Here is a 12,135-nt window from a genome sequence, read left to right as displayed (position 1 = left end):
GACTATATCACCATCACCAAGCACAACATGGTTCTTAACACTATGGATAACAGAAATCAACTCAGGTTGCTTTTCAGGCTTAGTTTAAGCAATATTGTTGTCTTTTGGGGTTCTAGCACCTCCTAGTTCATACTTCTTATCTCTTTTGTAGGAGCGGTGGTGGTAAAGAGTGTGAAGATGATGGGAGAATGTCTTCCAGAAACTGGACGACGACGAGGCTGCTGTCCTGTGGGGTCATATGGACCGCTGCTGGAGACTCCTCAACCAGGACACCTAAACGAAAGGTCGCCATTTTAAACACAGAGCCAGGCACTTGGTTGATGCTCAACAGAGATGACTCGAGCCTCGGGTGCCCAACGACGTGCATAGGGGCTGCAAAGAAGTTGGAGACCCAGTCTTTAGCCCTAAGGGGTCAACAGTCCACAATTGAAGACATGATTTCCACAGAGCAAGATTAAACGTTAACCTTGGCCATCAGATCCTTTGAGTCCCAGCAACTTGAATGCAGCGAAGCCTTGGTGACCTGAACACTCCCCACCCCCGCCCCAAGCACTAGGTCAGTCCCACGAGTGACGATGGCAAAGCCCGGAACGGATGAAGTTATCACTGAAACGCAGACGGGAAACCTTCTCCCACTAAGAGCCCAGACGGCTGCGGCAAGACGCTTCCGGGGGGCGCGCCGGCGGCTGGCGGGAGGGCGGCGCTGGAGCCCGCAGCGGCGCGAGGCCGGAGCGCGGGCCGGGCGGGGCGGGGGAGGGGCGGCGGCGGGGCCGGGAGCGTGCGCGCGCACCTCACACTCCGCCGCCCGGGGACGCCCACTCGCGAGTCGGGGCCGAAGGCCGGCCCGCGCCATCCGTCCCACCCCCACACGCCGGCTCCTCTCAGGCGTGTGCCCAACGGTGAAGGCCCCCGGTTGCTCCGCGCCCTCGGGGCCTAGAGTGCCACAGGGAGAGGACCGGGCCGCAGCCCCGCACCGCGTGGACGCGCTGCCTCTCCCGCAGCCGCCGCCACCGCCAGAGAGAGCAGCTGCGAACGACCCGAGGCTGCGCGGCGGAGGCCCCCAAGGCGGCTGGCGGCCGGGGAGGAAGGAGACGGAACTGACCTCTGCCCGCCTGAGGCGCGGCTGCCGCCGCGCGCCCGGGGCCGGCGCCGCCCCCGGGCTGAGGGAGGAATGAGCAGGCGCCTGCCCCGGGCTCTCGGACCTGAGGGCCGCGGCTCGGCTGCTCCTTACGCCTGCGGGCTGCGGAGGCTCGGTCGCCGGGCCCGGGTGCGGCGGGGTCAGCGGCGGCCTCTCTCGGGGAATCGGCGCCGGGGTTAACTTAACCGGCCGCCGAGAGGAGGAGGAGCCGGGCGGGGGCGGTCGACGCACCTCCCCTCCCCCAGCACACGCCGGGGCTTCTCAGAGGCCGCGGAGGAGGAAGTTCCGCTCTCTGACAGACCCGAGCGGTAGCAACAGCGGCCGCGGCTGGGAGGGCGCAGGTATTTTGGACGCGAATGCCCTTCGCGCCGACTGTCGAGGGGGCAGCGTCGGAGCCTTCCCTCGGAGCCGGGGGACAGGGTCGGCAGGCGCGGGCGTAGGAGCCCTCTTTCCTGCTTTTCACCCAGCGTCGCTCTTTTGGCTTCGCGCTGAGGCGGGAGACCCCTCCTCTCGGTTGGCCGACTTCCGAAGAGCCCCTTGTTTTTCAACCACTGAGATTAAGAAATTCTCCAATCGAAGCATCAGAGGAGCCCAAGTGAACCTTCTACAACTCTGGGATCACGTCAGTCACCCTTTTGGGGCGGGAGACCACGCTGGAGCATCTCCCTGAGGTGCAGGAATGGAAGAGCCCACCTTGCATCCTTTCTGCGGTGTTGCTTGGCCGATCTACCCTTGGCAATGAAGAGGAGACTTGTAATCACCCGGTGAGGTACCGAAAGCCGGATGGCAAAAGAAAATATCACAGGACTTAAACTAGTGATCGTTTTGGGGCCACACGCGTTTCCGCATGTAATTGAATGAGCGTGAAAGAGGTACCCTATTGAAAAGCACAACAGTCCTTTAAGGAGAAAAATTGAATCTCCCCATTTTTGCCAAGATTCCGAAGACTGTTCAATGTATCGTACGTTTGATATAAGATGAGAACTTTATGAAATATTTTGCCCAAGAGCTTAAACGATGACTACCCCAGCGCTGCTACCCCTCTCTGGACGAAGGATACCACCGCTGAACCTGGGGCCGCCTTCCTTCCCGCATCACAGGGCTACCTTGAGACTTTCTGAGAAGTTTATCCTCCTCCTTATTCTAAGTGCCTTCATCACCCTGTGTTTTGGGGCATTCTTCTTTCTTCCAGACTCTTCAAAACACAAACGCTTTGATCTGGGTTTGGAAGATGTGTTAATTCCTCATGTAGATGCCGGCAAAGGGGCGAAACACCCTGGAATCTTCCTGATCCATGGACCAGATGAGCATAGACACAGGTTTGTTTATTTCAGAAGTTCTGGTATTAACGTTTGGCAGAGCGAGGTATGCTTTATTGCATCAGATCTGTTATTTTTTGGCAGTAAAGTGTAACTTTCCCTAAGTTGTGAGAGCTGAATTATGATTTCACAACTAGTTAAATAGAGAACCACAAACTGGAAGGACTCCAGAGCCCCATCCAACGTCCAGCTCCTTCCTTTTATGTAGGAGGAACATTTGTGTTCAGGGATGTTGGGTCTGATGTGAACAGTTGGGATTGGAGGTATGAAAACTTAACTTGAAGAAATAGTGAAATAGGCCATGCCTTCATTTATTAAGAAGGTGTTGCTTTGTGTCATTGTGCCACCCTGTGAAATAGATCCATGGAATCCTGACATTCTATGGATTTGTTGTCTCTCAAAGGGCCCTCGTTCTCTGGCTGGTAGTTAACCTCAGTAGTGAAGCTTAAGCATTTTAGTAGGACAGGCACAGTAGATATATTTTGGTGCTCTGTGTGCAATCAGTTAAGTTAAAGACCTCACTGAATCTTAAGTCACTCACTTTGTGAGTCTTGTAGACAAGATTTGGTTATGTTTTTAAATATAATTTTGTTCTGACCTTTTTTTTTTCCATGTGGAAGGTAGTGTGTGTCAAGTAACTCTTGAAATTTGCTTAATTAAAGGGTTCACATTCTTTCCAGTCACTAAATCTGAAGTGAGCTCTTGGAAGAATGTATCCAAATTAGGATAAAATGGGAGCTCTAGCGCTCTTTAAATCTTTTATTATATCAAAAGAAGAATCTGGGAAAGTAGTTTGCTGTGTTCAAACCTACAGTTTTGTTTTGTTCTTTTTTCCCGTGCTCCATCTTTCCCCCTTTTGCTGTATTTCTTAAATTAATTTTTGAGTATGTTTAAAAAAAAAAGGCATATATTCTGTTCTCAATTGATGTTAATTTTAACTTTTCCTCAAGCACAAAGTTTTTGAAAAACCTTGTGTTCAAATGTTATCCAAAGTTAAATACTTTAGGAATATGGACTGTTGTAATGAGAGCTTATTTTTCCTGTTTCTCAGTCTAGTTCTTTGCTTGCTGTTTCTTTGACGTTTTGGCTGAACCTTATGGAGTAGTTACTTCTAAAATTAGTTCATACCATTCGTCTGTAACCAAATTAATTTGAAATTTTTGCCGTCATCTTCAACTTTTGTACTCTTTTCATTTGTTTCTTTTATTTTCTCCTTTGCTGTTTGTGACTTTGAGAAAAATCTGATGTGATCTGTGAAATACGTTGCTGAAAAATTAACACTGAAAGTACTGCTTTCCTTGAAAACCTTATTTCCCATGGTATTTATAATGATAAGTATTTTTTTTAAAAAAGATGCTAAGACTGACTTCAGAGTTCTTTGAAGCCACAAATTAACATTATTTAACTCTCTTATACTTATTTGTCATATACTTAATAGTTTCCTTTATATTTTAAATTGGTTTAAAAGTTAAGAAATGTGGCACATTCTAGTTTAAAAATGTTCACATAGAAAAATTCTGTTAAGTGGAGTTTAAATTTCAAATTTGAATGAAAATACATATATGTGCAATATGTGCATTTTTTCCACATTAAAAAAATCTATTTAAATCTCTTAAAACAAGAACTCTTAAATTTATATAGCCGTAGAATACATATGCTTTTTGTTTTGTTGTACAAAACTGTTGGATTTCTGAGTTTGCAGTGAGAGATTGGTTATTGAATTCTCTTAACAAGGTATGGCGAGTGAGCCATATCTTAGGTTTTGGGTAGTAAGAGTCTGAACGACAGATCATTTATGTGAGACACTTATTCAAATCTGTTTGGTTCTTGAGTTTTGGAAAGCACGAATTGGAATAGAGTTCAGGTCTTGAGTGAAGTCACTCAGTCGTGTCCGACTCTTTGGGACCCCATAGACTGCAGCCTGCCAGGCTCCTCTGTCCATGGGATTTTCTAGGCAATAGTACTGGAGTGGATTGCCATTTATTATCTCTGAGCATATTTTATGTAGTAAATCAGTTTATTTTTATATTGATTGTCACCATATTTGAAAACAGTGTATAGTTATAAGTAATTTTTCTAATTTGAGCAACTAAATACATTCCAAATAATATATCATTCAAATAATCAAATTTCAATGTAAAATATGAAACATTAATGTATAAACATTAGTGGTGGTGTTCAGTGACTTGGTTGTGTCTAACTGTTTGCCACCCCATGGACTACAGCACCAGGCTTTTCTGTCCTTCACTGTCTCCCACAGTTTGCTCAAACTCATGTCCATTGAGTTGATGATGCCATCCAACCATCTCATCCTCTGTCTGTTAAAATGCTGTCTTTCTGAATTAACATTAACATATTTAAAAGTAATTCAGGAAGATGTCATTTTAACAGATACATATGGTAACTAAGTTCATGCCTGTTTTGGATGTGGTCATAGGATCATCTTTCTTAGTTGAGAAAGTACAAATGATTTATCTTAATTTTGTGTGTGTGGAGAAGAGTGTAGGATAGAGGGATGAGGAGCCTTACTTTAATGGAGAAGTAATGGAAAGTAAATCTTGGCCATTATTTCTTATTCACAGTATTTTACGGATACTTGTTGAATTGGCTTTTCTTAATTACTTAGTGTAGTAGTTTGGTGCTTAAGCTAAGGAGTCAGACTGCATGGATTCATACCCTACTTTGTCATTGATTAGATATGTGATTTGGAACAGATTTTCAAATTCTGTGTCTTAGTTGCTTCCTCTGGATTACAGATTGTTATATTGAACGAGATATAGTGCATGCAGAGTGCTCAGTGTAGTTCCTAGCATTTAGTAAATGCTCAGTAAATATTAACAATTATTATTAATAATTATATTTTGAGTATTTTAATTCTGAGTCTACTTACATGTACCTTTAAATATTGTACATGTTTCTGACAAGTTGGGTGCTGATTTATTTTTAAAGGTGCACCAGAACCTTATTATCTAAAGGAATATTTTATCATCAAATTATTTAGCAATAAATGTGTATTGCATGTCTGCTGTGTATTGGGCCCTGCTTTTATGGCACTTCCCACCTAGGGGGAGGGGTGGGAAGGGATGACAGACGTTAAATGAACAAGTTTATTTTTTGGGTGTGATGAGTGTTACAAGATACATTCAGTGTTGTCAGAGCACATAATGACGTGAGTTAGCCTGTGGAGTGGGGGACAGGCAATGGGAACAGGGAAGGCTTTTTGAGGAAACTGTTCAGAAGCTTACAAGTAGGAGATTGCTAAGTCAGGTAGAGTTGTGGGGAAAAAAAGATCAAAGCAGAGAATATGCCATGTGTGAAAGCCCTAAGTAGTATTATTGTCGAACCCAAGTTCATGTGCCTGATGCACAATGAGGCCGAACAAACGTTAAGAGTTTGGAGTGGAGAAAAGTTTACTGCAAGGGCCAAGCAAAGAGGATGGGACAACTCATGCTCCAAAGACTCAAACCGCCTGGTAATTTTCAGGGAAGAGTTCTTATAGGCAAAACTTCTGGAGAGAGGGCTGCAGGGTGTGTGACTTCCTCTTAATCTGTTGGTGGTGAGATAACAGGGTGGTGTTCTAGGAATCTGTCATCAGCCTTCTGATTCCAACCAATTAAGGTTGGAGCCAGAGTATGCTTGTGTTCAGCCTGAAGATACTGTCTTCCACCTGGATGGAGGCCCTAGTTCCTGTCAGAACTGGGAGATATGTGTTATATTGTTAGGCACCTCCCTGATCACTGCTGTGTTGTTTCTTTCTGCTGTTCCCTCACTTCCCTGGTTAGTAACTGAATCTGCCCTGTGGACTTAGGAAAGGTCATGGAAGTGGAAAGACTTTTTCCTACAAACAAGGAATGGGACACAGAAAAGGGTTTTATGCCCTGGAGGGCTGTGCAGGATCGTGGTTGGTTTCAGCATTGTTGAGGATCTGAGAAATACTCTGTGTGGCTAGTATGGCTCATATAGAGATTAGTGGTGTGGGGCTAGGTGAAGAGACTAGGTGAGGAGTCATATTCGGCTTCCTTAATGTTTGAAAAGTTTGAATGAGTTGCCAGCATTGACATATGAGGGAAATTTCACACAAAGTCTGGATTTCGAATTTGTCTTGAAAAAGTAGAGGATATAGCAACATCCAAGTCTGTATTTTCAGATGGCAGTGCTCAGCTGGATCCAGGCAGCTGCTGCTCCCTCTAGAAGGGCATTGGCTCCTCATTTTATGCCTCAGTTAAGTTGCCAGATAAGTAAATTTAATGAATCAATATTTAACCTGGTTGTTGTTGAGTTCGGAATCCCTAGGCAGAATTCTGTAGAGTTTTTAGTTAACTATTTTGATCTTAAGTACTGTGGGAAGTCATTGAAGAGTTTTCTTTGAAGCAAGGAACTGTCATAATCATTTAATATTAAAACAATATAAACAATCACTTTGGTTGCAGTGTAAACACTGGGTTGGAGGGGAACAGGAGGAAATCAGTTAGGAGAGCATAGATCACAGAGAATATTGGCTTAGACCACAGTGGTGAAAGTGGAGGAGAGAAATTAGTGGAGAAAAGTACTTGATTCAAGAGACATTCAAACTGTTAAGTTACGTGGAAACTGGTGGTTGGTTGAATACGGAGTCTAAAGGAGGAGGAGGTAGTCTCGCATAACTGTTTCTAAGTGACATGGTTATGGATTGCTAAGAAATATACAGTATATTTAACTAATACTTTATGTGATTGATATTACATGAATTTAAGATAAAGTGTTTTCCTGAGAAAACCTATGTGTTCCCTCCCATTAAATGGTTCATAAATAATACAGAGTTTTCAAACAATATATACTTTCCAGATGATAATGACATAGAATGTATCATTTGGTGTTCATGATACATGTTTAGCATCTGTGATTTTAGTCATGTTTAGCATCTGTGATTTTAAAGTAACCAAAACATTTAGCTAGTGGTTATAGTATACATGAAGTATTATAAATATACATGGATATACATAAAGTATCATGTTCATAATTTGTGTACATAACAGGCCTGTCTAATAAGAATTTTACTTATTAATTTTCACTTTTGACACTGACTTGTTTTATATGTTGGCATTCATAAATGGGCTTTGTGTTTTTGTTTTTTGAAATGTTTATTTGAACTACCAATAAATTTCATCCTCCAGTCAAAATTTTGCAAGTATAAATTGAATTCTTGGGGTTGAGTGTATGTTAACTTGTGATAGTTTACTCAAAAGGAAAGATCTGGAGTCAGAAGGACTTAAAGTTGCATCTTGGTTTTACTAACTATCTGTGTGACATTGTACTAGCGTCACTTTAAACCTGTATCGTAGTCACTAGTGTCATGTGGCTTTTGAACATGACATACGGCTAGTCCAGATTGTAGCATGCTGTAGTGAGAGTTCCTCAAGTTTTTCATGTTATGTTTGTATTTTGGGCTTGATTCACTTTTCTGTTGCAGGAGTAGAGATTTTATATCTCACCATTATGAGTGTAGCTTTCTTATTACCTTTCCTCATCTCATCTCCCATGCCTCCTCTCCCTGCATCCTGTTCTTTCTTTAGGGTTTAGTGCTTCTGTTTTAGAAAGGTTGCACATTTATTTTATCCTGTAAGTCCGCTGGGTTTTTCCTTGTAATATATTTCCCTAATTGTCTTGTGGTTATTTTTCCTACTTCCCTTTTTTTTGGCTGTTGTTCGGTCACTCAGTTGTGTCTGACTTTTCGCGACCCCGTGGACTGCAGCATGCCAGGCTTCCCTGTCCATCACCAAATCCCTGATCTTGCTCAGACTTATGTCCATTGAGTTGGTGATGCCATCCAACCATCTTGTCTCCTTCTTCTGCCTTCAATCTTTCCCAGCATTAGGGTCTTCTCTAATGAAGCGGCTCTTCACATCAGGTGGCCAAAGTATTGGAGCTTCAGCATCAGTCCTTCCAGTGAGTATTCAGGACTGATTTTCTATAGGATTGACTGGTTGAATCTCCTTGCAGTCCAAGGGACTCTCAAGAATCTTCTCCAACACTGCAGTTCAAAAGCAGCAATTCTTGAGCGTCCACCTTCTTTATGGTCCAAATCTCACATCCATACGTGACTACTGGAAAAACTTTAGCTTTGACTATTTGGACCTTTGTTGGCAAAGTAATGTCTCTGCTTTTTAATATGCTGTCTAGGTTTGACATAGCTTTGCTTTCAAGGAGCAAAGGTCTTTTAATTTCATGGCTGCAGTCACCATCTGCAGTGATTTTGGAGCCCAAGAAAATAGTCTGTCACCGTTTCCATTGTTTCCCCATGTATTTGCCGTGAAATGATGGGACTGGGTGCCATGATCTTCATTTTTTAATTGTTGAGTTATAAGCCAGCTTTTTCATTTTTCTCTTTCACTTTCATCAAGAGGCTCTTTAGTTCCTCTTTGCTTTCTGTCAAAAGGGGTGGCGTATCTGCATATCTAAGGTTATTGACATTTCTCTCAGCAGTCTTAATTCCAGCTTCTGCTTTATCCAGCCTGGCATTTCACATGATGTACTCTGCATATACGTTAAATAAGCAAGGTGACAATATATAGCCTTGACATATTCTTTTCCCACTTTGGAACCAGTCTGTTGTTCCGTGTCCTGTTCTTACTGTTGCTTCTTGAGTTGCATACGGGTTTCTCAGGAGGCAGGTCAGGTGGTCTGGTATTCCCATCTCTTGAAGAATTTTCCACAGTTTGTCGTGATCCACACAGTCAAAGGCTTTAGCATAGTCAATGAAGCAGAAGTAGATGTTCTTATGGAATTCTCTTGGTTTTTCTGTGATCCAACAGATGTTGGCAATTTGATCTCTGGTTCTTCTGTCTGTCCTAATTCCAGCTTGAACATGTGGAAGTTCATGGTTCACGTACTGTTGAACCCTGTCTTGGATAATTTTGAGCATTACTTTACTAGCGTGTGAGATGAATGCAATTGTGTGGTAATTTGAACATTCTTTGGCAGTGCCTTTCTTTGGGATTGCAGTGAATTCTGACCTTTCCCAGTCCTGTGGCCAGTGGCTGAGTTTTCTATATTTGCTGGCATATTGAATGTAGCACTTCAACAGCATCCAGCATCATCTCTTAGGATTTAAAGTAGCTCAGCTGGAATTCCATCACCTCCACTAGCTTTGTAGTGATGCTTCCTAAGGCCCACTTCCCTTTACTCAGATGTGAATAAAGTAAGATCAGATTATACCTGACATTTATCAATAATCTGTGGTGTATATGTCTTTGATGTTTTTTTTTTTTTTTTGGATCTGCTTATATATTAAGTGAATACCTGTTTGAGCTCCATAGTTGGAGGACAGAGTGATTTATATAGCTTTCAGTCTATTTTATTCTGTTCTAGTATCTTTAGTCCTCTCAACTTGTAGCACTAGAGTAGATTTTACAGTTTTGGGTACAGTTGACATCATAGACAGCTACGGAGATTCTCTTACCAGCTAGAATACAGTGTTTCATCCTGCTTCCCCTATTCTCCAGCAGTTCTCTGATATAGCCTAGTTAGTTAGATAATAAGGAAAGAATTGGGAAGATACTGTGGGGAAGGCAAGTTGAACAGCGCTCTGACGACATGAAGGTTTCTATCCCATTTTATGATTAGGTCTCTGAGATAAGTTACAGTTGGGGCAGTGTAGTTTGGACATTTTTTGTTTAATGAGTAAGATATGGTTATAAGTTACTGAAGAATTCTTCCAGATTCTGACATAATGGCTCTTATTTCTTTGATAGCCTGAGTTTTATTCTTTTCTACATTTTTCATAAGTATTAATAGTAATTTGGAAGAGACTATTTTAGGGCTGCTTACCAGATGACATTTGTGTACTCTTATTTAGAGTCTAATTTTGATCTTAAGCAAAGTGACAGTGACTTTGCTTTTACATTATAAAATCACTGCTATAAAATCAGTATGTTTTTCATTTTTCTGAGAAATGAAAAAAGAACTAGTATGGTATGATTAAAATGCAGAATGCCAAGGTGTAAGTCCTGATTTTCATGTTGGTCAGCATGTACTAGAAATTGCTTGCTGTTCAGTGCCTCAGAAGTTGAATGTTAATAAGTAAGCATTATTTATTAGATGAAGTTAAATGTTTTAAGGAAATAAAATTTGTTCAAATATAGTTTATTTGCTTTAAGCTGTAATGATCATTCCAAAATTTCTTTTGGGTTTTATAACAAGTGTTTTAGGGTTATAAAATGTTTATTTACTCTTATTTATTAATATTTCTTTTGATTTTTCTTACTAATGGATCAAACATACAATCTCAGAATATTCCTTCCATATTATGAATATTTACATAGACTTATGTAGCTTATTTAATATGTAGTCTAAGATTTGATTTTGTCATCATTATTTAGTATTATAAATCTGTGCTTGAATTACTTTGATTTGCATTTAATCTTATTTTGTAGTAGTGCTCTCTGATCTATAGGTTTTTGGTTAATATTAATTTACCCATTAACATCTTAGATTGCCAATACCCAAGAATGAGTGACTTTCACTTTCACAGACAAATTTATTCCTTTACTTTTCCTGCCTTTGGGTAGTCTTTTTCCCATGTACTTTTATGTTTCTCATATATTGTCTTGATTGCATATTTACAGTCATTTGCTTACTTGTTGCTCCCAACAGAACATGGTTACCTTGTGAACAGATGATTGTCTTTTAATTATTTTTGTCTCTCCAATGCTTAATGTTCATTTGACCCTTAATGAAAGTATATATATATTAAAAAAATTGAATTATAGTTGATTTACAGTGTTGTGTTAGTTTCTGGTGTACAGCAAAGTGACTCAGTTTTTTATATATTCTTTTCTACTATGGTTTATTACAGTATATTGAACATAGGTTCCTGTGCTAGACAGTAGGGCCATTTTGTTTATCTACTTTATATATATAGTAGTTTGTATCTGCTAATCCCAAACTTCTAATTTATCCCTTCCTCACCTACTTTCCCCTTTGGTAACGGTAAGTTTGGAAAACCATGTCTGTGAGTCTGTTTGATACATTAGTTCATTTGTATCATATTTTAGATTCCACATATAAGTGATATATCTTTCTCTTTCTGACTTACTTCACTTGGTATGATAATCTCTAGGTCCATCCATATTGCTGCAAATGGCATTATTTCACTCTCTATTTTATGGTTTGGTAATACTCCACTTTTCCAATGAGTCAACTCTTCTCATGAGGTGGCCAAAGTACTGGAGTTTCAACTTTAGCATCATTCCTTCCAAAGAAATCCCAGGGCTGATCTCCTTCAGAATGGACTGGTTGGATCTCCTTGCAGTCCAAGGGACTCTCAAGAGTCTTCTCCAACACCACAGTTGAAAAGCATCAATTGGGGGCAGGAGGAGAAGGGGACGACAGAGGATGAGATGTCTGGATAGCATCACTAACTCGATGGACGTGAGTCTGAGTGAACTCCGGGAGTTGGTGATGGACAGGGAGGCCTGGCGTGCTGCGATTCATGAGGTTGCAAAGAGTCGGACACGACTGAGCGACTGAACTGAACTGAATACTCCACTATGTAAATATACCACATCTTTTTTATCCATTCATCTTTTGATGAACAGTTTAGGTTGTTTCCATGTTTGGCTGTTGTAAACAGTGTTATTGTGAACATAGGGGTGCGTGTATCTTTTCAAGTTGGAGTTTCATATATGCCTAGAAATGGGA

The 12,135-nt window shown here is 41.4% G+C and overlaps 1 protein-coding gene across 1 annotated transcript in view; it reads left to right on the top strand.

Moving 5' to 3' along the window:
* Positions 1 to 2,155: 2,155 nt before the first annotated feature.
* The window catches only part of MAN1A2 (mannosidase alpha class 1A member 2), a 151,218-nt gene continuing 141,238 nt past the window's right edge, over positions 2,156 to 12,135 (top strand). The window contains exon 1 of the mRNA XM_068965043.1: positions 2,156 to 2,457. Coding sequence (XP_068821144.1) covers positions 2,156 to 2,457 — 302 coding nt within the window. The remainder of the gene's footprint in view (positions 2,458 to 12,135) is intronic.

The sequence above is a fragment of the Capricornis sumatraensis genome, chromosome 2, assembly GCF_032405125.1.
Source record: "Capricornis sumatraensis isolate serow.1 chromosome 2, serow.2, whole genome shotgun sequence".
In the NCBI taxonomy this organism is placed as follows: domain Eukaryota; kingdom Metazoa; phylum Chordata; class Mammalia; order Artiodactyla; family Bovidae; genus Capricornis; species Capricornis sumatraensis.
Note: the sequence above shows the minus strand (reverse complement) of the source record. Positions and strands in the feature narration are given on the sequence as shown.